This window comes from Carya illinoinensis, chromosome 5 (assembly GCF_018687715.1).
Source record: "Carya illinoinensis cultivar Pawnee chromosome 5, C.illinoinensisPawnee_v1, whole genome shotgun sequence".
Lineage (NCBI taxonomy): Eukaryota > Viridiplantae > Streptophyta > Magnoliopsida > Fagales > Juglandaceae > Carya > Carya illinoinensis.
In genome coordinates this window covers 22266148-22292819 of record NC_056756.1, presented here as the reverse complement: position 1 = coordinate 22292819, position 26672 = coordinate 22266148, and the positions used below count along the sequence as shown (strand labels likewise).

The following is a 26672-nucleotide window of genomic DNA, read 5'->3' as shown; positions in this document are numbered from 1 at the left end:
AGGAGAGTGTAGGTTCAACGAACTTTAAGGATATGTTTAAGGGAATTTTATTTAAGGTTTGCGACCAGATATATGCAAAATGGTGGTTAGCCACCGGATATCCACTTTCCAGGATTTAGTGGATGTGGTCAGTCTTGTAGAGCGAGAGAATAATCTGAGTATGGGCTCCCCTCCAGGACATAAGAGGCGGAGTTTTTTCTGGAGAAGGAAGTAGTTCGGGTTCGCCTCAGAAGTTTGTTCAGCGGACCGGGACTCAATCACAAGCAGCCTCGGGAGTACGTATGGGAGGACAGGTGCCAATTTGCAGAATATGTAATAGAGCTCACGGAGGCGAGTGTCGTCTGGGTAGTAACCAATGTTTTGAATGCGGCCAGACGGGGCATCTTGCTCGTGAGTGTCCTAGTCGAGTTTAAGAAAGCCGTGGAGCTCGTCGCAGTGATAGAACTAACCAGAGGCTTTTAGGTCGGGCTCGAATGCACGCAGTGACTCTTGGTACCGTGGGAGGCGAGGCAACGGAGACTCAGAATGCTGGAATCATGGCAGGTAGAGGTCTAATCTAATCTTTAGTGATGAACGCCTTGTGTGGTTTGTTTTTATTATCGAGGCTTAGAGAGAGTGGCATGATCTGGGTGATCTTTTAGGGAAGTAGAATAATTGAGTTATTTGGTTCCGTGGAGTTTATGAAATGGTCTTTAATGTAGTAGGTTGTAAGTTCAACAAATTTTGATGTTAGATTTTATGAAGTTTCGACAAGTTTTAAAGTTTGGGGCCTTATAGATTTTAGGAAAATAAGTTTATGGTAATTAAGGTGCTAGGTTCGACAAGCTTTGGGGGGGAAATAATTAAATTTCGAGTTGTAGATTTCGTGATTCGGATGAGTAAATTGGTGGCAATTGGGGCTTTAGATTTTACAAGCTGTTAAGGTGTATGTTTTGGATTAAAGCCACCAATCTTGAGAATTTCAGAAAATGATTTATTATCTATTGATGTTTTAGAATTTGAAAGATTTGGGAGTCGATTGTTCTATTATGGGATGTAAGTTCTTTGATCTTAGAAGTTCCGAAAGATGATTCTTATTTGATTTAAGGTTTTAGAATTGCAGAGTTGAATGACTGATTTATTATAAGAATTGAGTTCTTAGTTTTACAGACTTAGCGCTGTAGCTTGATCTACTCTAGCGGGTGATTAGTTTGTAACCATTAAAATGGAGTTGATTAGAGTTGAGTTATTGATATGAAAATTTTTCTAGAGTAGATTCCTTTGAGGATTGGAAGTAATGATCTAGTTCGTGTATTTCTTTGAGGATTGAAGATATCGAGCTAGTTTAGAAAATGATTATTGTTAACTCGAGGTTGTAGTAATAGATTTTAGGAAATGATTTTTATCGGTTCGGAAGAAATAGATCCCTCGAGGTTTTGGAAACAATAGTTTAATTGTTGGTATTGAATTCGACTGAAGTTGAGACTGAAGATGAGACCTCATGTTCTGGAGACTTTTAGGAACGGATCATTAGTAGGTTTAAGGTCATTTTCAGTATAAAGCTTTAAGCGATAGCTATTTGCTGATGTTAAGGGTATAAGCTAAGCAATTATAGGAATGATTCATGTTGATTTGCGGATATAAGTCGGGATGATGGAAATAGTAGTAATGGACTATTTGTGTGTTGGAATGACTATTGGTTTCGGCTAAGGACGTATGAGATCGCCACGTGATAGTGGTGAATCGATTGGAGTGTTCAGTCGAAACGTGTTACTCAATGGAATGTTGGTTGGCAATACTTGGTATAGCTCGAGGTTATAGTGACAGGTTTTAGGATTGATTCATACCGAGTTGAGGATAATAGATGATGCAGGTTTTGGAAAATGAATTTTTGTTTATTTTGAGGATAAGGTATGGATTTCGGAGAGTACAAATCCTAGTCTCTTTTTGGCTTTGAATTGTTTGGTAAGTTCATCAGGATGTGCAGTCGAAGCGGGTTACCCTTTGGGATGATGGTTTGAAACGACTGTTGTGTTTATCTTGAGAATTAATTACGACTTGAAGTCATAAGAATTTAAATTGGTGAGGCTATACTTTTCTTTGGAGATCAAGTATCCAGTTGGGAGAATTGGGGATATGGTTATTTAACTTGAAAGAGATCGTTAGATCACCATATGTGTTGAATGGAGTAATGAATCTTGGAAGTTGAAACTTGTGCATCAACGGTGGGTAGCATAATCATAAGTATGAAGTAATAAAGCAGTAGGATCTTTGAATGTTGTTTAATAGTTTTGATGGACTGAAGATTTAAACAGTATGGCCGATCTTGAGATTTAATTGTGAAGTGCTATTGAAGGAATTAGTTGTGTTAAAACTAAAGTTTTTGAGAGTACAAGTAGGTGGGTGAGTCACCAAGAGCGTTTCGATTATGTCTAGGTGATGTCAATGATAGTTTATGGTGAGTTAGTTATTGCAAGATTAGATGTAAATCAAAATGTTGGAAATGAGCTTGAAGTGTGGGATATCGGATAGAGGTTATAGGCGCTCTTGTTGGTTGGCTGGGAATGACTTGGACCTTTTGGAGATGTTTCTTATCTTTGCAAGAGACGTGTATTTCGGGATGATATTATGTGTTTTCAAATTGGGGCCTGGAGGTTGATTAGTACTGGTTTCTATCATCAATCAATGTATGTATTTTTGCGAAATGTTGGTTTTCGTTTAGAGCAGCGATGGCCAACTGAGGAATGAATGGAGATTTGTGGTTTTTGGAGGTATATGATTTTCTATGGAAAGGTGGTAAAGCTTTCTTGTAATTAGGTGTGGATTGAGCTTATACTTCATGATATTAATTTTGAGGACATAGCCTTTATGTATTTTGGTGAGTTATCAGTGCGCACGCGAAAGCATGATTTTTGGAGATTCTTAGAAGTTCAAATTTTGTGTTGATTTTGAGGAATTAGTAGTGATTCGAAGTTTTAATGAGAGATTAATCTTTTGGTCGTGCAAATCTTATTTATTGATGGTTAATTTTGGGAAGTGGCTATTAGGTTACCAAGGTTGGAATAAGATGAAAGTTTGGAAGGCAAAACAGAGACGTCGTTGATATTAGCAATTTATGGTGTGAAGATAATAACCTTTGGATTTGTTGGGAGTTGTCGATGATATGTATCTCTCAAATATGTTCGGAGTTGTATCTTGTATCTTTTTGGCGCTGATGGTTGATCTTGCAAATTTCGAGGACGAAATTTGTTTTTAAGGGGGGGAGGATGTGATGACCCGCTTTTACGTGTATTTTCACTGAAGGGTTGTTTTTAATTTAATTAATATATTAGGTTATTTATTTTAAATTAATGTATTTTAAATTGGTTTTAATTTATTTGATGTTGTGTTTAATTTATTTTAGTCGTTTTACGGTTTTTAATATCGTTTTCGGCGGATCGGTTTTTGGTCTCCGGAGTGAGGATTGGACCTCATTTCTTTTCTTTCCTCTTTTTCTTTTTCCCTTTTTCCTTTTCTTTTTCCTTCTTTTTCTTTCTTTTTCTTTCTTTTCTTCTTCTTTCTTCTCCTTTCTCTCCCGCGTACGCCAAACAGCCTGTTTTTCTCCTTCCCGTCGCTGCCCCTTTGACCGCCCATTTCTCCGCCGTCCGGCCACCGTTTGGTGCACCGTCACCACCATTCTCTTCCCCTTCCACCATAGATCATCCCCACCAATTTTTAGAGCAATCGGACCAGCCGTTAGCTTTCGAGAGCCGCCGGAAGTCGCTGCACCTGCTCTATTTTTGCCCCTGTCGCCGGTTGCTTTCGCAGCCCAGAACTGCCGCTCGCCGGCGGTGTGACCTACACCACCCACCCAGTTTTCTTCCCCTCCCTCCGGCGCACCACCCCACCAAATCCCAGCCCCATTCGGCCAACCGTTTGGCCGGAAAACACCATCAAAGCCCCACAGATTTTGCCTCGATCCGCCGCCGTCGCTCCACCTCCGGCCACCACCTCTTCACCACTTCATCACCGACTCCTTGTCGTCCTAACCCACCCATTTCTGGCCTCTAATAGTCACCGGAACAGTCCCCGTGAGCTAGCTTTCCTTTTTGGGAAATCCGGCCATCAACCTCCATTTTCGACGCCACCCACGGCCAACCACCACTTCCAATAGCTTCATAATCATCCCTAGACCATTCCCTATCAATCCCAAGCCCTGGTTTGTCCCCGTTCAAAAGTGGGTTTTTCACAACCCACGACCACAGTGAATTTTCACTGTAACGTTGCTTTTTCTCCGCCGTTTGCAACGCCGGGTGTTTTCTAAAATTACCGTATAGCGCTGTAAGTATTTTTCCAAACCCTACTTTCAGATTTAAATATATATTGCTCATTCAGTATTTATTTGTTGTTGGTTGGTTGATTCCGGATTGAGTCCGAGGAGTTCGGGGGTCGGATGGATTGAGGACGGAGTTGCTTGGATTGGTTGTTTGTGATTGCTTAATTTATTTGAGCCATGTGGCGTGAGTTGCATATTTTTGTGTATACATGCATTTCTATTTTATTTGTGTTATGTTTTATTGGCGTATGTGGTTGTCGGGTGCGTGTGTCTCACGAGCCCAAGCCGGGATGGGTTATTATCTCGGTGGAGCTCCTCTGGTCACTCGGGAGTGGATAATACTGAGTGACATCCCCTGGGTTGTCGCGGAGCGATGACCGGATCGCACGATACGGTAACGCTGTCGTGTCGACTCCGTAGTCCTTCGAGTGGCGGGGACTAGAGGATGGCCCAGATGGTTCGCGCATGATGTGAGTCTGGGCATCACTCGTGTAGGTGCCACATGCGTAGACGTTACCTGCGGTGTGGTACAGAGCCATGTGTGCGGATGATCCCTAGGGGAGATCATGGCGTATGCATAATCGGTTTGTTTGTATGGTTATCGGATGCATGTCTCACGAGCCCAAACCAGGATGGGTTATTATCTCGGTGGAGCTCCTCTGGTCACTCGGGAGTGGATAATACTGAGTGACATCCCCTGGGTTGTCGCGGAGCGATGACCGGATCGCACGATACGGTAACGCTGTCGTGTCGACTCCGTGGTCCTTCGAGTGGCGGGGACTAGAGGATGGCCCAGATGATTCGCGCATGACGTGAGTCTGGGCATCACTCGTGTAGGTGCCACATGCGTAGACGTTACCTGCGGTGTGGTACAGAGCCATGTGTGTGGATGGTCCCTAGGGGAGATCATGGTGCATGCTTAATTGGAATGTTTGGTGTGAGTTGGACATGGGCCCATGTTTTCTTTTGCGTGCGTGGAGTTATGGTTTTATGGATCATGTGTATTGCTTCTTGTCGTGCATGCTGTGTGAGTTGTATATGCTTTTATCTGGTGGTGTTTGGATTTTACTTACCTGCGGTACCATTTTTGGTACTGTAGATTTTGGTGCAGGTTTCGAGTATGAGGAGGAGGCTGAGCCTGAGGATGAGGCTCCGCCGGGTTTCTGATGTGGGAGTTGTGCTTTGTAGTGGCTTTGAAATCTACGTTGTATCTTGTAATATTTATTTATGTATTTCTTTTTTAACAGCTTGTATTATGTTAAGAAAAATTCTGGTACCTAGTTTAATGACTTCCGTTATCCGCTGCGTGTTTCTCTCTGCACATTTGTTGCTTTTACACACACTTGGCACTCGTCGATAGGGTGGTGACCCATGTTGTCATCATCCGGACGTCTCGATTTCCCCGTGTCCGTGCGTGGGGATTTGGGGGCGTCACAGGGGATGGCCCGGCCCGGTACGCGCAGGGCGCGAGTCTGGGCATCACTCGTGTAGGTGTCACATGCGTAGACGTTACCTGCGGTGTGGCACAGAGCCAGGTGTGCGGATGATCCCTAGGGGAGATCATGGTGCATGCATAATCGGTTTGTTTATATGGTTTTCGGGTGCGTATCTCACAAGCTCAAGTCGGGATGGGTTATTATCTCGGTGGAGCTCCTCTGGTCACTCGGGACTGGATAATACTGAGTGACATCCCCTGGGTTGTCGCAGAGCGACGACCGGATCGCACGATACGGTAACGCTGTCGTGTCAACTCCGTGGTCCTTCGAGTGGCGGGGACTAGAGGATGGCCCGGCCCGGTACGCGCAGGGCGCGAGTCTGGGCATCACTCGTGTAGGTGTCACATGCGTAGACGTTACCTGCGGTGTGGCACAGAGCCAGGTGTGCGGATGATCCCTAGGGGAGATCATGGTGCATGCATAATCGGAATGTTTGGTTTGAGTTGGATATGGGCCACTGGTTTCTTTTGGCGTGATAATTGGAAAGGTTATGTTTTTGGGCCAAATGGGTTTTGGCGTGCGTGGAAAAATTTATGGTTTTATGGGACATGTGTATTGCTTTATGTCATGCATGCTGTGTGAGTTTTATATGTTTTTATCTGGTGGTGTTTGGGTTTTACTTACCTGCGGTACCATTTTTGGTACCGTAGATTTTGGTGCAGGTTTCGAGGAGGAAGAGGAGGCTGAGCCCGAGGATGAGGCTCCGCCGGGATTCTGAGTTGGAGTTATGCTTTATAGTTGGCTTTGAAACTACGTTTGTATCTTGTAATGTTTTAATATGTATGTTTTAAAGCAGCTTGTATTACATTAAGAAAAATTCTGGTACTTAGTTATATGACCTTCGTTATCCGCTGCGTTTCCCTTTGCACATTTGTTGCTCATACACACACTTGGCACTCGTCGATAGGGTGGTGACCCGGGTTGTCATCATCCGGACGTCTCGATTTCCCCGTGTCCGTGCGTGGGGATTTGAGGGCGTCACACACACATATACATATGGATGCGTGATAGAGTTTGAAGAAGAGGAAATTGGAGTAAAGGTAATGATCTTAAAAATATTTGAGTTATTGTTATATTTTTTTGGTTCACTTTTTATCAAAAACATGACTTGATTTTTTTTTTTTTTTTTTGAGTTTCAGACAAATAGTCGAGGCTTTTTTGGTTTCCTTGTCTTCTTCAATTGGTTCTTTTGCCATCTCATGTTATCATCTCTTGTGCACTTTTACTATTTCAGGTATATCCTCCGTCCCAGACAAATTTACCTTAGTAGTTTAATCTAGTTCATTTCAAATTTTTTTACCATAGTTAACTATTTTAATCCTTTAAATTTTTTACAATAATTCAAATGATTGAAACTTTAATGAGATTTATATTATCAATTAATCTGAAACATTAAATTTAATTGTTTCACTTACAAAAGAAGCACTTTTTTATATTGTATATTATATTAGAATTAGTAGATATTATCTTATTACCAAGTATTTTATTTTAATAGATGTTATTTTTTCAAGGCGTCGAGGCAATTTAATCGCAAAAGCTTTGGATAGCAGAACGAAAGGCGGTATCTATATATATTTTAATCAACTCAACTATGCATTGCAAGGTGAGTAGTTATCTACGATTTTTTTACTTTTTTCTATTTTGCTACACATATTTTGGTACTCTCATCTAATTCAATTCTTAGGTTTCATACTAACGATATTTTAAAATGAATGAAACGAATGTCGTTTACAACAGAAAGACGATTGCTGCAGAATGAATGACTCATCCAAGGTTAGTAAATTAATCACTCTCTTAAACTTTTGTATTCCATAAACGATACACACACAAATACATAAACACATACATACATATAGACATACAAACACGCGCGCACACACACATACGCATACATACATACATACATACATACATACATACAACATACATCCATACATCTGTGCATACATACATCCATACATATATGCATACACACACATACACTGATGAACACATACATACATACATACACGTACAAACATACACATACTCTTGCATACACATACACACACAAACACAAACATACATACATAAATACATGTGCATATACACATATGGATGCGTGATAGAGTTTGAAGAAGAGGAAATTAGAGTAAAGGTAATGATCTTAAAAATATTTGAGTTATTGTTATATTTTTTTGGTTCACTTTTTATCAAAAACATGACTTGATTTTTTTTTTTTTTTTTTTTTTTGAGTTTTAGACAAATAGTCGAGGCTTTTTTGGTTTCTTTGTCTTCTTCAATTGGTTCTTTTGCCATCTCATGTTATCATCTCTTGTGCACTATTATTATTTCAGGTATATCCTCCGTCCCAGACAAATTTACCTTAGTAGTTTAAATTCAGTTCATTTCAAATTTTTTTACCATAGTTAACTATTTTAATCCTTTAAATTTTTTACAATAATTCAAATGATTGAAACTTTAATGAGATTTATATTATCAATTAATCTGAAACATTAAATTTAATTATTTCACTTACAAAAGAAGCACTTTTTTATATTTCACTTAGAAGAGGAGTCAGTGAAACTATATATAGATTTATTACGTGATGGCCTAAGACCAGATCAATTTACAATAGCAAGTGTTTTAAGAGCTTGCTCATCTCTTAAAGAAGGCTTGTATCTCTGTAAACAGGTTCACGTTCATGCAGCAAAAACTGGAATCATCACTGACAGTTTTGTTTATACTGCCCTTATTGATGTATTGTAGAAGTGGAAATATGGAGGAGGCAGAGTTTCTTTTTGAAAACAAAGGTGAAATTGATTTTGCATCTTGGAATGCAATGATGTTTGGGTACGTAATGAATAATGAGAGTCAGAAAGCATTGGAACTCTTCAGTCTGATTCATGAAACTGGAGAGAAGGCAGATCCAATTACTTTGGCAACGGCGGCTAAAGCCTGTTGTTGCTTGGTTGGGTTAGAGCAGGGGAAACAAATTCATGCTTATGCAATAAAAACCAGGTTTGACATAGATTTATGCGTTAGCAGTGGTATCCTAGATATGTATATTAAATGTGGAGACATGGAAAGTGCACACGTGGTTTTCACCCAAATCCCTGTGCCTGATGACGTTGCATGGACAACTATGATCTCAGGATGTGTGGAAAATGGAGATGAGGACCGTGCTCTTTCCATGTATCCTCAGATGAGACTTTCAGGGGTGCAGCCTGATGAATACACGTTTGCCACCCTTGTCAAAGCCACCTCTTGTCTCACAGCATTGGAACAAGGGAGACAAGTTCACGCAAATGTTATAAAGTCGGACTATACTGTAGATCCTTTTGTCGGGACCTCACTTATTGACATGTATGCCAAGTGTGGGAACATTGGGGATGCATATCTTTTATTCCAGAGGATGAACATTAGGAACATTGCTCTGTGGAATGCTATGTTGGTTGGTTTAGCTCAACATGGAAATGCCAAAGAAGCCCTCAACCTTTTTGAAACTATGGAATCTAATGGTATTGAGCCAGATAAAGTAACCTTTATTGGAGTACTTTCTGCTTGTAGCCATTCTGGTTTAATTTCTGAAGCCTACAAGTATTTTGATTCAATGAGAAAAAATTACTGCATTAAGCCCGAGATCGAGCACTACTCTTGTCTAGTTGATGCGCTAGGCCGGGCAGGGCATGTTCAAGAGGCAGAAAAGTTGATTGTATCAATGCCCTTTGAAGCTTCTGCCTCAATGTATAGAGCTCTGCTTGGTGCTTGTAGGATTCAAGGGAACACAGATACTGGAAAACGTGTGGCAGAACAGCTATTGGCATTGGAGCCATCTGATTCGGCAGCTTATGTTCTCTTATCCAATATCTATGCTGCTGCAAACCAATGGGATGGTGTAACTGATGCTCGGAAAACAATGGAGAGGAAAAAAGTAAAGAAGGATCCGGGTTTCAGCTGGATAGATGTGAAGAATAGGGTGCACTTGTTTGTGGTGGATGATAGGGACCATCCACAAACTGATTTGATATATGATAAGGTGGAGGATGTGATAAAAAGGTGTTGAAGGTCCCCCCATGTGTTGCCCATAGGTTGCCCATGTGAGCCATCCACTCCACTCCATGTGGTGCCCATAGATTGCCCATGTGTGCATGTGCCCATGTGGTGATATTCCTCACATGTGCTTCCATGTGAAGTGAGCATTGCATTTCATGAATCCAACGTATATGTGGAGGAAGAGGAGCTTATCCTCTCCTATAAATAGGAGAGGATGTTTGAAGCTTAAATTATCCTCACTGCAGTGAGTGATCAGGCAGAGGGTAGAGGGCGAAATTGAGTTCTGGGGAAAACCAGAACGGAGGCCATTTGAGAGAGATAGAGAGATGTTGTGAGTGTTTGTAAAATTGTACAAACATATTGAAAAATCGAATTTCCGCTTCAGTGGACGTAGGCAAGTTGCCGAACCACTTAAATATTGTCTCTATCAATTGTGTGTGTGATTTCTGGGCGGCTTTAGGCGCAACAAATGGTATCAGAGCTTCGGTTCGTGCAACCCAGAAAATTACAGTTGATCAAAATCAACTTTTGATCACACCACAATGTTCCTCTCATCAAGACGGATCCGTAGCCGCAAACGGCGTCGAAAACGGATGTCGGAGGAGCCCGTACGCGCCCCTGGAAGTTGGAGAGTGTACAGACGCGCCTAAATCGCGTCAGAGGAAGAAGAAGAGTGGGAAACACGCGCCCACGCGCCCCACTCGCGTCTGGAGGAAGAAGACGCGTGGAACACACTCTCCCACTCGCCCCCACGCTCAGGCACGCGCCCCCACGCGCTACTGTAGCATAAGGCTGATCTGAACCGTCCAAAAGCTGCAGATCGATTTTGGGCTAGATCTAAGCCATCCGGAGTCCGATTTAAACGATCAAATAGTGGTTTCTAACTATTTGGATCATTCCGGACTTATCCGTACGGTGGGAATGTTGAGATTCGCCATCGGTACATTCGATCTGAACCGTCCACGTGTTGCAGATCAATTGTGGGCTTGATCATAGCCAGTTGGAGTTCCATCGCGATGATCAAATAGTGGTGGCAAACTATTTGGATCATTCCGGACTCATTGGTACGGTGGGAATGTTGAGATTCGCCATCGGTACATTTGATCTGAACCGTCCACGTGTTGCAGATCAGTTGTGGGCTTGATCGTAGCCAGTTGGAGTCATGATGGACTCATTGGTTTTGGGCTTAATTTAAGCCAGTTGGGATCGTGAAATTTGATGGAGCAAATTTCAGATCATTGGACGATGCTGATTAACTTGTTATATCAGCAGGTTTTGGCAGTCATACAACTCATGGAGCATATTGTTATTAAGAGGAGAACCGCATCGGATCTCATTGTGGCTTTCTTTGAAAAGCCAGTTGCAAATAACAAATTGCAGATGAAGGTTTGGTGTGGTAGTGTGGATACGTACAGTCTTAGGAGGTTCTGTCTAGGAGATTGGAAATTTTAAGTGTGTCCATTGTGACCCTCCAATCTTTCCTGGGAACTGACTTAGTGAGGTACTATTCATTTCTACGGTAAATTCATTAAAGCAATGTCAGGAAGTAAGACTTCAAATCTTGTCAGATTTGAGGAGGAGAAACGGTTCAACTTCAGAAAAGGCAGAAGGTACTATTGTTGCCCAATGGCATTTGGCGTTGTGGTCAAAAGGTTGGGAGGTCATGAGAATGGCTATGAGTAATTCTACAAAGAAGTCGAAGTTGAAGTTTCTCAATGTAAGAGATCTTATCCTGGATGAGGAGGTGCGCAGAAGAGATTCTGGCAACATCTCGAGTTGTTGGTCCTGAATGTTGATAGTAAGGACAGAGGCAAGTCAAGATCTGGGCAACAGATGACTCGCTAGAAATTGTGGCAAGACAGGCCACAAGAGACTGCTAAAATCAGGAGAAAACTGAGAATGATGCTGTGAATATGGTGACTGAAGAAATACATGGCGTTGCATTTCTTGCAGTGCACAATGCTGTTAAAGACAGCTTGAAGACAGCAGTCATTCAGTAGTGTTTTCTCAAAAAGGCGTGGAAGGTCACGAATGATTCGTTGGTCTTGGCTCGTGGTAATTGTCGTGTGAATTAGATGAGAAAGTAAAAGGAACCCAGTTTTACTTTTCTAAAGAAATCTCCCTAGACCACGACATGAAGTACAGGTGTGAAAGATGGGAACAAAACGTCAGATGTTCCAGGGATATCTACACCTACAGTTGGTGATCACGTAACTACCAAGACGATCAGACCTCCATGGTGGTTACTACCTTAAACTATATCCTGCTGAATGAAGGTAGTGAACTATGGTATGAAGAAAAATCTTGCAAGAAGGGAGATTATGCAAGTCGGAGACTGCACACAAGATGGATACATGCGACTGAAGACAGTAGCAGGATGAAGGGTCAGTCACCCAGATCAGAGATGAGACCTCAGCAACAGGTTCTCTGATATGTGTCAAGGTCTGTGCGAGACCATTGATTCCCAGTGCAGTGGGAGATGTGTTGCCCTATGAAGATGTGTTGATTAAGGGCACTGTACGTGATAAACTAAAGTTATGCATCACTTTAGTTAGTCTTCTAAGTTGAAGACATGAGCTGTAAAATTGTATAAGGGATCATGCTGGAGATAGAGCTCGGCATGTTGAGAACCAGTCTCCAAGTTGGAGATTGGTGTAATTGTAGGATTATGGAGCCTGGTTTGAAAGCTGTAAAGGCACCAGGCAGATTGTCCGCTCGGATGAGCCTAGAGCGAAGCTCAGTTTGCTCAAGGTGTACATGAGTGCGGACTCATGAACTCGAGCAAAAGAAGAATCCTAGAGAGTTGAGATTGTGCAATTGAGCACTGGTAAATCTCCTCTGAAGAAAATCCCTTGCAAGCTCCGTGGATGTAGACGATGCTAATGCATTTGAAGATGCATTTGGAGAGGCATCTGGACATCCATTTGAAGACGTACCTGCAGATGCATTTGGTAGCAATCTCCCATGTGTTGCTATCTCCCATTTGGTAGCAATCTCTCATGGCAAACAAACATTTCGATAGAGGGGTGCAATCATTGGAATGATACAATATGTAGTATCCTAGTATGGCACACTTGGGTGGAGGGGGTGATTGTTGAAGGTCCCCCCATGTGTTGCCCATAGGTTGCCCATGTGAGCCATCCACTCCACTCCATGTGGTGCCCATAGATTGCCCATGTGTGCATGTGCCCATGTGGTGATATTCCTCACATGTGCTTCCATGTGAAGTGAGCATTGCATTTCATGAATCCAACGTATATGTGGAGGAAGAGGAGCTTATCCTCTCCTATAAATAGGAGAGGATGTTTGAAGCTTAAATTATCCTCACTGCGGTGAGTGATCAGGCAGAGGGTAGAGGGCGAAATTGAGTTCTGGGGAAAACCAGAACGGAGGCCATTTGAGAGAGATAGAGAGATGTTGTGAGTGTTTGTAAAATTGTACAAACATATTGAAAAATCGAATTTCCGCTTCAGTGGACGTAGGCAAGTTGCCGAACCACTTAAATATTGTCTCTATCAATTGTGTGTGTGATTTCTGGGCGGCTTTAGGCGCAACAAAAGGATCAGAGAAGAAGGATATGTCCCTGATACCGACTTTATGCTGCTTGATATGGAAGAAGAGGAAAAAGAACGTGCCCTTTATTACCATAGTGAGAAGCTAGCTATAGCTTATGGACTCATAAGCACTCCTCCATCCTCTACTATTAGAGTAATTAAAAACCTTAGAGTTTGTGGAGATTGCCATAGTGCAATCAAGTATATCTCAAAGGTTTATCAGCGAGAAATTGTGTTGAGAGATGCAAATCGGTGTTTCGGAGATGGAATCTGCACTTGTGGTGATTACTGGTGATGTTGAATAGATCTTATTGTTTTTCTCTCAACTAATTCCAACCTAAAGATCCTAGGAGATTTTTTTCTAAATGCAGAGAGGAAATTGTAGTCAGACATTTGTGAGAATTACAATACATTTTTATTTTATTAATTAATAAATTTGTTTTGTAGTTGAAAAGAAGCATTTGATGAACTTTTAAACTTGCGTGTTTTCTGCATTTATATCAAACAGAGAAATCATCTTCCGGACTCGGCTCATTTATGGCATGTATACATATTTTATCGTGTACATGTTACTTGAAATATATTTGGTAAATTAATGTTTAAGTAATCATTGTTTAGAAATCAAAGGTATTCCCTGTACAAGGAAAATGTTTGGACCTTGAAAGTTTCTGAAAATATTTTAGAAAAGCCGATTTATCTAACCTACTCAGCACACTTGATGTGTACAACCCGGTTTAATCCAAGTCACGATTTCGGTTTTTTGCTCACGGTTCAACGAGTCCCTCTCTCGTGTTTCATGTCTTTGTTTCCTCCCTTCAAAACAGATCTGTTATGGCTTAGGGGAGCTCTCATCATCAACATCTTCCGTCAGATACAGCGGCAGAACGAGTCCCCTTCGCGTCTTGTAACAATCAAGGTTGGAACTCTAGAGGCAGCGACGAAAGGGCTTGAGGAAGAAGATGAAATTTGAGGAAAGGGGCATGTGGGTGAGGTGAAGAGATGTCGTGCGTGTGAACTGAAGTGTAAACCGAAGTGGAGTCTGGTGCTCGATGGGGCTGGGTACTTCACATGGGTTGAATAATGTAAGGGCTAGGCCCAGAGTTGGTAGTTCTTAGCAGTGAGTTCATGGGTCCTGTGGGCCCTTTTTATCCATTTAGTATTTACTGCTTAATTCCTGTCATCAGTAATAGTCCATTAGTGTAATTGAGTCCAGTAATAGGCCCAGGGCCTCTTTCAATTCCTGAGTATTTGTATCGTAAGAGAAACATCTGGAAAGCATCTAAAAAGTAATGAAAACCTAATTTTCCTTTTTCTCTTTTCTCTCTCTATCTCTATTTTTTCTACCTAGAGATGCTCCCCTCGAAGAAAGCTTATTTTCTGTGACTTCGATATAGGTGTGTTACAAGTGGCATCTAGAGACTTGTCCTGTGAAAAAGATAATAGAAGGAATTAGATTGAATCAACTACAAGATGGGCTCAATGTCCTAAAAAAAGCTACAAATTTGCAATATCAAGAAATGAAAAAGTCTACTGATGCTAGGTTCTCTAGCATGGCGACACTAAAGAGGCAAAATAAGACCATAGTACAACAACTGGTCATTCTCACTACGGAAATGCAGAAAAGAAACCCTAGTAGCAGCCCTAACACTGAATCATCAAATGGAGCTCCACCAAGAGATGAATCAGGCAACCTACAGCAACAACAACAGGCCTATGCACACCAGACTTTTCAGCAACAACAACAGACCCATCCACATCAACAGCAATAGAACCTACACAACATACACATGGGTGAGATTCAGCCCAGAATAGTGAGGCTTGACTTCTCACTTTTCAGTGGAGATGACCCTGCAAGTTGGATTTATAAGGCTAACCTTTTCTTTATTTTTTACAACATCATTCCACAACACAGAGTACAGTTGGCCTCCTTTCACTTGGAGGGTAAGGCATTAATTTGGCTCTAGGATATGGAAGACAGTGGCCTCCTTTCACATGTGCTGTCTGATGCCTACATTTATAACACTAGGAAGTGTAATCATTATAACAATTAGAGATGAACGTTTATTAATTAGTAATAATGTTCATTTACGATATAAGGTGAAGGAATTGGATCGTGATGAAGCTCTTTTGCTGTTTTGTTTGTATGCCTTCAAAAAAGAAAATCCTAATCATGATTTTGTCGAAATCATGGAAAATGTACTCCGTTACGTTGGGGGCCTTCCGTTGGCTTTAATGGTGATAGGCTCAAATCTATGTGGTAGGAACATTCATTATTAAAGAAGTGCTTTAAAAAAGTGCAAAATAATTCCTCCCAAAGATATTCTTGAAATGCTTAGAATAAGTTATGATGGCTTGGATGAATGCGAGAAGAATATTTTCTTAGATATTGTATGTTTCTTTACAGGCGAGAAAGAAGAATATGTTACTAAAGTACTTGATGGTTGTGGTTTCGTTGCTTCTTGTGGCATCAAAGTACTAGTGGAGAAGTGTCTCATAACCACTGATGAGAAGCACAGATTAGTCATGATGCATGACTTACTCAAAGATATGTGTAGAGTAATTGTTTGTCAAGAATCCAAAGAACCTGAGAAATGCAGTAGTTTGTGGTTTCATGAAGACGTTCGTCATGTATTAGAAGAAACTAAGGTAAGAATTGTATAAAAAAAAAAAACACATTTCATCTTTTGATTGTAAAAATGGATTGAGTTTACATATACGTGCACCCATTTTTTTGTATGTGTACATCTACCACATTTTCATCTCATAATATGTATTTTGTTTATGAGTAGAATGCCTTAAATGAGGAGAAACAAAATTATGATTCTAGCAAGTGGCAAAATATGAAGAATTTTATGCTCTCATTTTGTTTGCATTGTCTTACTAGGGAACAAATAAGATTCAAGGCATATTGATAGAGTTTCAAAAAGAAGATTCAATAGATTTGAATCATGAGACTTTCTCAGCGATGACAAATAACAGGATATTTATAAATTGTAATGCACGCTTTTCAAAAAGGCCTAATTATCTCTCAAATGAGTTAATAGTAATTGATTGGCACAATTATCCTAGTCATTCTTTCCCGCAAAACTTTCATGGAAAGAAACTCGTCGTTTTAAAAATATATAAAAGCTTCATCAAAGAATTGGGAGACGGATTGAAGGTATTGTTATTTCTTTCTTTGAACTATATATATACTGTAAATTTTCTACAAGCTAACATATTTTTCCTTGTTTTGTTTTAATTTTTATAGAATTTCTAGAATTTGAAAACTATGAAATTGATTAAATGTAAATTCCTAACAAAGATTCCCGATGTGTCGGGGCTCCACACTTTAGAGGAATTGAACATTCATAATTGCAATAACTTAGTTGAGGTACATCAATCTATTGGCTTCCTTGATAAACTCATTGATTTGTCAATTGGGTATTGTGAGAGGCTTACTAGTTTTCCAAGATCCCTCAGTTGAGATCTATACAAAGACTTATTCTATCTTATTGCGGAAGGCTGTAGAAATTTCCTAAAATTGAGAGTGAAATGAAGTGTTTAACATATGTTAATTTAGAACACAAGACTACTATAAAATAATTGCCTTTATCTATTGGGAATCTTACTAGCCTTGACACATTATATATAATCAGTTGCTACAAATTAAGGCATATTAACAGCATTTGTCAATTGCAACATCTAAGTCATCTCACTCTTGAGTACTGTTGATCAGATAATCAAAGCCGATATGCCTTACCCTCATCTACTATAGAATTGTTCTCGTCATATTTTCCTCCAATGAATTAAATAGTGTTTCCAAAACTAGATTGGGTTCAGTTAACTGCCTTCTATTCCACCTTGTATTTTTTTAAATTTATTGAGAAGCAATATTGTCGTTATCCTTCCTGAGTGGATCAGAAGATTTGTTCGATTACAATTCCTTGGGTTGTGTCATTGCGAGCAACTTAAAGAAATCTTAAGACTTCCTCCAAATATAGAAAGGGTAGACCTCAGAGGATGCAAGTCATTGGAGAGTTTTCTTGGAGTATCAAAAAAGTTTGAATTCAATAGAAGCAAGTTTCATAAACTATATTGGGTTTAGCGGATGCCATAAAATGCTTGTAAATCCTCTACAGTTCGAGATATCTCTCTCTCTCTCTCTCTCTCTCTCTCTCTCTCTCTCTCTCTCTCTCTCTCTCTCTCTCTTACATACTGTGTACTACCTTTGTCTACTAAAAATTATGATGCTAGCTTGTTCAAAGGAAAATCCACTTTGTTACCTTGTATTTCCAGGAAATAAGATTCCAGATTGGGACTACCATAAGAAACTGAAGACTCCATATAGTTATGTAGGTGGTGAGAATGGGATAAATGTTGATTTGCTTTATTCATATGAGATTAAAAGATTCATTGCATGTGCAGTTGTTCAAGGGGAATCCGATTCCTCCATTGACAAAATATATATATATATATATATATATATATCAGGTTCTACTATAATGGTGTATATCAGTATACCAAGTTTGTAGAAGCTATTGATCCAAGTGGCTGCTCAGATAATGTATTGTTGTATTACCACAAACTAAAAGGAGAGCCTTTCAAATCAGTGGAATGAATTTTGCAACTTAAGTTTAATAATAACTCTAGATGTAGTGTCCTAATTAGAAGTTTTGGAATCTGTATGGTACGCAAGTAGAAAGAGATCAATACATTGCAAGACCTTGTAAGTTGGAGTCCTTATGTTAACATCCAGCCTTTAAAAAAAAAAAAAAAATCGATCATTTCTGATTTAGAAAATGAAAACGAGAATCCAAATGAAGATTTGGGTGTGAAGGCTCGATCTTGGATACTTTATGCTATTTTGGTACCTTTATAGCAACCAAGCTGCAGATGGGGAGATGCATGGGCCTCGGATCAAGATGAATCATCGCATGCAATGACTAAACCAAACATCATTAACGTACAATCAATCTTCATGAGTTACTCCTCCATTACCTCATTTTCTACCGTTTGATTATCCATTATTCTTGTCCTATTCTATAATGACTTAAATTAAGATCAACTTAATCTTGAATCATCTTGTTTTATTTATTTATAATAAAATCTATTTAACACATCATTTTTTTAACACACCAAGCACACTTGTCACTAACACTGTTGATGTGGTAGTTTTCCACGTCAACTATATATGCTAAAAAATTATTGGTCTTTTTTTTTATTATTATAGATTGTAATATGTCCAACTATAAGTGATGTGCTGCACAAACTGCGCACTAGACTTCCTTGTAACAAAACTCTTTAATTATTATAAGTTTTCCTTTTGTACATATAACTTTTTTGTTTTTTAAATGTGCTATTCCTATTCCAATTAGATTTAAGACAAATACTCCAATTACAAATAAATTATACAAAAATAATCTTACAAACTTATGTAGGATGATGTGGTTTGTCAGATTGTAAAGTTACTTTTTATTGTAAAGAAGATCAATAAACTACATGAAATTACATCAGTTTGTGAAATTACTTTTACAAAATAATTTAAATAATAAATTTTATATAAAAATCTAAGAAAAGCTTTGGTTTCATCTCTATTATTCATAAAAAGTTTCCTAACTTTTCTTATCTATATTGTGTAGCTGGCCTCCCTTTGCTTCAAGCTCATGCACTCTCTCGAGAAGTTACAACTTGATAATTCTCTGGAATTTGCAGTCTCTCCTTATAATTGAGGCTTTGTGCCCCCTTTTGGATGAAGTTATTTAGATTTTGGTGCCTCTTTTGTTTTTATTTTTATTTTTTATTTAGATTTTCACTTGATTTATGCATTTGAAAAATATTGTGTAATATAATAATACATATTATTTTTATTTTTCTGTTTCATTAATTAATATTTAAATTAGGAGACTGCTAGAGTCACCGCTGGGAGCTCTCGCTAGGCTTAAATGTTTTTTTTTTGTTTTTTTTTCACATCATTTTTTAATGCTTTTAAATATTTTAAAAAAATTCACAATAATATTAAACAATTTTTTCTTAATCACTAAGAAAAAGAAAAAGAAAAATAAAATAAAAATAAAAATAAAAATAGAAAAAGCTGGCATTAGCTCCCGGTATCTAGTATTATTCTTTAGATTATTATCACATTTCTTAACTATATTTACTGACCGTTGATTCAAGTGGTGTACAGTAAGTGTAAAATTAATCGTGGGCCTATCAAAGGTTGGTGGCGACTGGCGTGCGCCGAGTTTTGTTTTCAATCGTCCAAAGAATCTAAAGTCAAAACCCTTCTACACCGAAACCTTAAAAACCCCAATTAAGCTATATATTATGTAACATTCGGAAAATCTTCATTTTGATTCCCTCTCCCGCTTTCTCTTGCTTCTTCTTTTTTTTTTTTTTTTGGCAATCTTTATTCTTTTTAGTTTCTTTCCAATTCTTTTTTTTTTTTTCCTTCGCTTGCAGGTTTTCTCAAAGATCCGATTTCATGTCCAGACCCAAAAAGTGTTTTTTGTTTTTTGTTATTTTGATTTGTTTCATTTTTATCTACTTTATTTTTATTTTTATTACTTCCATAATCGATAATTTATCAATGGATTAGATTAAGAAGGTTTGTATTTCATTAGAAAGTTTCGTTATCAATATAGTTATTTTTAATTTTCAGTTTGAATAGATTCTTTGATTAGAATCAACCCTCCAATTAAAATTTTATCCAATCTCCAGATCACTCATGTAATCCTCTTTTCCCTCTCTATAAAATCCACGAGACCCTCAGCAAAAATGAGGAAACATTGTACACACCAACCCAACGTAACAGCCTCTGCAAACCAAGAAAAAACACTCTCAGCCAACCGAGGCACTTAACTCACTAGAAACAGCCACAGAGATCTCCAGCCAGCCCAACTCCGGCAAACCCACTCCTTTCGTAAGCACACGACAGAATCTTCCTCCCTTCTCTCCCTCTCTGTGATTCTCGGCTAGGTAGTTTCTCTCTAACTCTCTCTTTTGTTTTTTCTCGTGTCTCACCACCATTCCAAGGAGTTTAGTGGTGTTGTCGACCACCCCCAGTCACCCCTGAGCTGTCGTTGCCTCAGCTTCCTCTCGATGAGCATCGCACGACCACTCACTTTTGTTTAGTCCCAATTTCCTTTGTTGCGTGATGCGAGTTTTCCCCCGTAAGCCTTTATGCTCCCCTTTATATTCAGCTTTCCAGAATGACCATGCCATTAGGATGTTTTTCCAAAATGCCCTTCCTAGTAGGATGAGTTTTTTTGGCTGGGGCTGGGTTTTGTTTGTGTCTGGGCTAATGCTTTAGATCGGGTGGGCTTGTTTAATGCGGAAACTATCGTGATAGTTATTTGAGTTGATTTCTTGCGGGCTTGATGATTTTAGTGGGCTGGTTGTGTTTGCATAAAACTGTTTTAGTGATTTTAAGTGGGCTGTTTTTTTTAATTGGGGCTGGGCTGGAATTTAAGTTAACCCAAAGTTTTACAAGAATAAATATGAGCCCATAGACTTGTTTTTATCAGAAAATATTTAAGGGATTTTAAGCATATTTTAAAGTATACTTTTTAGTTTATTATTTTAATTAATATTCTAATTTTCTATTCTATTTAACTATGTTTTTAAGAAAATTATTAAGTTACAAATATAAGTTAAGGAATATGCTGAGTTTAAATAATATTATTATGTATTAAACTTAATGTAATTAAATTATCTCTATATATGATTTTAAGTATTTAGAATGCTATGATACGTTTTTCTAGAAAAGTTAGTAACTATTACTGCCTCGTATAGGTTACGAGCTACGACGTGAGATTGTGGAAGTAGTGCTAAGAGGTAATTGCTATGATCATATAATTGCATGTGTATTGTAATAGTGCTAAGAGGTAATTAGTATGATCATATAATTGCATGTGTATTGTAATTTTCTAATGGTATATGAAAATATAATGTTTGTCTATGATACGCTACGAGTTAAGTCACGGTTAGATTCCTTTTATGATCTTTGATGAATTATGACATTATGCTTCTATGAATGAATTTGTTGTTTGATGGAGTGAATGATTCTAAAATCACAAGGAAGCCATGAAATGTTCATGTAATGATTTAAGTAAAGTATGCCATGTAATAAAATAGCCAGATTATGTATGTCATGTTCATGTAGTACCTAGATCATGTATGCCATGTTCATGTAGTAATTAAATCATATATGCTATGTAATGTCATGAAGTATTTAGATCAAGTATGTTATGTAAAATTCATATAGAACTCAGATTACGTATGCCATGGAGTGTTTATGTTTAGATCATATTATACCACATATAAGAATATGACATGTTATGTTATGCCATGTACAAGGATATGACATGTCATGCTATACCATTTACAAGTATATGCCATGCTAGAAAAGTTCATGATATTAAATAAGTTCTCATGTATTAAGAAAGATAAGATGTTTAAGGGTGACACAAACCTAAGCATGGTTCACTATATGTTAAGTGAAACACGGACCTAAGTGTGTTTCACTTTAAGTTATGTTAAGGATGACACAGACCTAATCGTATTCATCACAAGCTATGTTGAGAATGACACGGACCTAAGCTTATTCGTCACAAGCTATGTTAAGGATGACACAGACCTAAGCGTTCATCACAAGCTATGTTAAGGATGACACGGACCTAAGCGTGTTCATTACAAGTCATGTTAAGGATGACACGGGCCTAACTGTGTTCATTACAAGTTTTGTTAAGGGTGATACGGACCTAAGCATGTTCACCACAAGTTATGTTATGCGGTGCCACAGACTCAAGCATGGTTCACCTTATATTAAGTGAAACATGGACTCAAGCGTGTTTCACTCCATGTTATGATAAGTTATGGGGTGCCATAGACTCAAGCGTGGTTCACCATGTGATAAGTAAAATACAAGATAAATAAATAATTTATGCATTCATGTTATATGTTTGCCATGATTATGTATGTTTCTATTGATGATGAATAGATATGCTAGACCAAAATATCATCAAAGTATACCATAACAAATTTGCCTATAAACGCACGCAATGCATGATTCATTAACCTCATGAATATACTTGGTGCATTAGTTAGACCAAAAGGCATTACTAACCACTCATATTTAGTTTTGAAGGTAGTTTTCCATTCATTGCCCTCTTTCATCATAATTTAATGATATCCACTTTTCAAATCAGTTTTAAGAAAATACATGACCTATACAATTTATCCAACATGTCATCTAGCCTAGGAATGAGATGTCTATACTTTATCGTAATGTTGTTGATAGCCCTACAATCAACACACATTCTCTAAATTCCATCCTTCTTAGGCACAAGTAGCACCGGTACCACACAGGGACTCATGCTCTCTCTCACATGTCCTTTGTACATCAACTCCTCAACTTATCTATGAATTTCCTTTGTCTTCTCTAGATTACTCATATAGATTGGTCGGTTAAGAATTGTCGCACATGGTACTAAATCAATTTGATACTCTATTCCTCTAGTAGGTGGCAATCCACTATACTAGGCAAAGATTTGTCTAGTTCGTTAGTATTAAAACATGCATTTTTGTACAAGAGTACAAATATAGGCTGGTTTGTATAAAACCCACTCTTGACATTACTCGCCTTAGCATAAAAACTCATTTGTAAACTCTCAGTCTCATAATTTTTTTTCAACTCATTCTCTCTTTTCAATTTCATTTGATCTTCATACACTTGTCTTGGAGTCAACGGTACAAAAGTAATGTTTTTATTGTCTTTTATAATAGAATGTCTATTCTTGAACCCGTCATGAGTGGCCTTCCTATCAAAGTGTCATGGCCTGCCCAATAATATATGACCTAGATGCATTGGAACAATATCACAAAGTACTTCATCTTTGTACTTCCTAATTGAAAAAAAAACTAACACTTGCTTATTTACCTTAACCTCCACACAATCATTCAACCACTGTAACTTTTACGGTCTAGGATTTTTTCAAAGTAGATAAATTCAATTTTCCAACTAAAGTAGTACTAGCCACATTAGTACAACTTTCTCAATCAATGATCATACTACATACCTTATTGTCAATGTGGCATCTAGTATGAAAAATGTTCTCCTTTTGTTGTTCCATGTCATTCTCTTTGACTTGGGCACTTAAAGCACACCTCGCCACAAGTGACTAATGCCCTTCTTGTCTTTTAGCATTAGGGACTCTTTGGGCACAACCTTCTTGCCAAGTAGCAATAACAGCATCTTGCCTATTCATCCAATCCCGAATCTCATTAAACACTATATTCATGCATTCAAATTATTGTTGCATAGCCTACAATGTGAAGAACGACTCCTCCCTTCCTTCTTGGTTTGATGCGTTGCCCCTGGAAGACATTTTTGAAACTATAGAGAAAAGTTATAAGTAATTCCTTACAACACTCCCTCACGTGTTTACACTCAAATATTATCACTCCACTCGTGTTTTACTCTTTTGACCTTTTTCAATACTTTTCTCACCTACTCTTGCCTTTTACATCACTTGTTTTCCCTTCAAGTTCTTTAGGAACTAAATCAAGATGCAACCTTGTATTATGTTATGATGCTGCAAAGAAGAGACCTAGAAGATGAAGATGGAAGAATTAGGTTTCGGGAGAAATGAGACAGCAGTGTCAGTTCGTGAAGTGAAGAGGGTTCGGCTTAAGTTGTGTCTTCAGCAGATGCACCAAAACGACGCAGCTCCAGCAGGCTTTAAGAGCCAATATGACATCACTTAGTTATTAAGGGAAACGACGTAGCTTATAGTATGGGGAGGGTTTAATTGTAATAAACCGTTAGACAAAACGGTGGGCTTTGGGCACTATGTCTAGAACCTAGTAACCAGGGACTTGCTTGTAATTTCCTGGGAGGGGTTTGTTAAGTATCACGCCGGAATGAGGAGGATTCATTCTTGGAGCTTTTACCTGTTTTCTGTGTAGTTTTCATGGAGGAATTGGGGACCTCGAATACCCCAAAGCGTATGAACATTTGAGGTATTTTCATCAATTTCCTACTGTCATTCGATTGAATCCTGCAAGCTATATCTCATACATTTCTGGAAATTAAAGGGAACATAACAATTGGTATCAAGCCACCGATCCTATCCAAACAGACCCACTCATTTCCTTACTCATTTCCTTACTCATTTACTTACCGGCCATTACAAGCACACAATTACATTCAGCCTAATTTCATAATACAGATTCATCCATTCAGCCTTCACTACATAATTTCCAGGCCAAACTTTAACCCAAAACAGACCTATACACAGCCAAACAGCACCATTACCAAACCAGTAATCAACCAAACAGCACAATCTTCAATGGCGGACAACACCAGATCCAAGCAACAGTAGCTCGAGCATTTACAGCATCACGTGGACCTTCATCAACATGAAATCCTGGAAGTAAAAGCAGATGTTAGTGTTTTGAAAGTTGATGTTGCCACGGTGAAAGTGGATATACAAGAGATTAAAGACATGTTACGCACTTTTTTTGCCCAACCACAGAATCAGAACCCCCCTTTACCCCCAGTTAACCATGAAATTCCTCAAGACCATGACAATCAAGATCCTAGACGGTTCAATCCCAGGGGGGTCAAACTGGATTTTCCCCACTTTTAAGGGGTTAATCCTGCTGCATGGCTTTTTAAGGCCAACCATTACTTTGACTTCCACCAAACACAGCTACCCCATCGATTGTTGATGGCCTCTTATCACATGGAAGGAGACGCGCTTGTGTGGTTCGACAATTCAGCTACTGCAGGCTTATTCCGAGATTGGGATGCTTTTTCTAGATCCTTACTCCTCCGTTTTGGCCCTACAGCTTATGACGACCCTATGGAAGCTTTGACTAGGCTCAAGCAAACCACCTCAGTGGCTGGTTACATGGCGCAGTTTGAAACATTAACCAACCGTTTAAGAGGATTGTCGGATACTCATAAGCTGAGTTGTTTTCTCAGCGGTTTGAAGGATGAGATCCGTATTCCGGTTCGGATGCTAAACCCGGTGAATTTAAATGCTGCATATGCGTTGGCAAAGATGCAAGAGGAATACCTCCCAAGTATAAGGCGGGTTGCGAAATCTATGGGGGACAGGCCCATTACCACGGGAGGAGGGACTTTTTCTGCAGGGTCCTTTTCTAGTGATGCTACCAACAAGTGGAAGCGACCTATGGGGGGTGCTAAACACATTTCCTCCGAGCAAATCAATGAAAAGCGTCGCAAAGGATTATGTTTTAATTGTGATGAGAAGTGGAACCCGTTACACAAATGTAAAACTCCTCGCATTTATCTCTTGGATGTGAGTGAGGAGTTTAGTGAGGAAGAAGAAACACTGCAGGTGGTAGAAATTGAATAAAAACCAACACTGGAAATTTCAGCTCCTCCTACCAGCAACAAGGAAGAGCTGGAAATTTCCTTGGCAGCTATAGCTGCTACCCCTACTGTAAGAACTATGCGGTTAATGGGAAGTATCCACGGGGCACAAATGGTGATTTTGGTGGACTCGGGCAGCTCGCATAACTTTATCGATTCAGCCTTGGCCTCTAAGTTGCAGCTGCTAGTGGATTATTCAGTTAATTTGAAGGTGTGGGTAGCTAATGGACAAGGCGTAAGCAATGACGGGTTGTGTAGAACTGTACAGCTGAAGATACAAGAGGTGGATTATTTGGGTCACATTATTTCGAGGCAAGGAGTGAAAGCAGACCCAGCAACAATTCAGTCAATGTTGGATTGGCCAATTCCGAAGACAACTAAGGCTTTGAGGGGGTTCTTGGGGTTGACAGGTTACTACAGAAAATTTATAAAACATTATGGGCTGATAGCAGCCCCACTTACTCAGCTGTTGACAAAAAATGGGTTTGTATGGACCCAAGAAGCAGAGCTGGCCTTCAAGAAGTTAAAGGAAGCAGTGAAGAACCCACCTGTCCTTGCACTACCTGATTTCTCAAAGCCCTTCATAGTAGAGAGTGATGCTAGTGGGAAGGGAATAGGTGCTGTCCTTATGCAAGCAGGGCAACCTATTGCTTTTTTTAGTAAAATGTTAAAGGGGAGGGCCCTACTGCTATCTATATATGAGAAAGAATTTTTGGCTATTGTGACAACAGTGCAAAAATGGCGACCCTACCTTTTGGGGCAGTCATTCATCATTAAAACAGACCAACAAGCACTTAAGCTTCTGCTTGAGCGGAAAATTGGGACGGAAGCTCAGCACAAATGGGTGAGCAAGCTTATGGGATATGATTTCAAGATTGAATACAAAAGAGGAAGAGAAAATGTCGTGGCTG

General features: G+C 39.1%; 1 protein-coding gene across 1 annotated transcript; it reads left to right on the top strand.

Moving 5' to 3' along the window:
• The first annotated feature begins 473 nt into the window (after window positions 1–473).
• On the top strand, window positions 474–13717 carry LOC122310199 (pentatricopeptide repeat-containing protein At4g33170-like). The gene is given in 4 exon segments (XM_043124077.1): window positions 474–543; window positions 8339–8528; window positions 8530–9828; window positions 13386–13717. Coding segments are annotated over 4 exon segments (1848 nt in total). The 3' UTR covers window positions 13675–13717.
• The last annotated feature ends 12955 nt before the right edge of the window (window positions 13718–26672 follow it).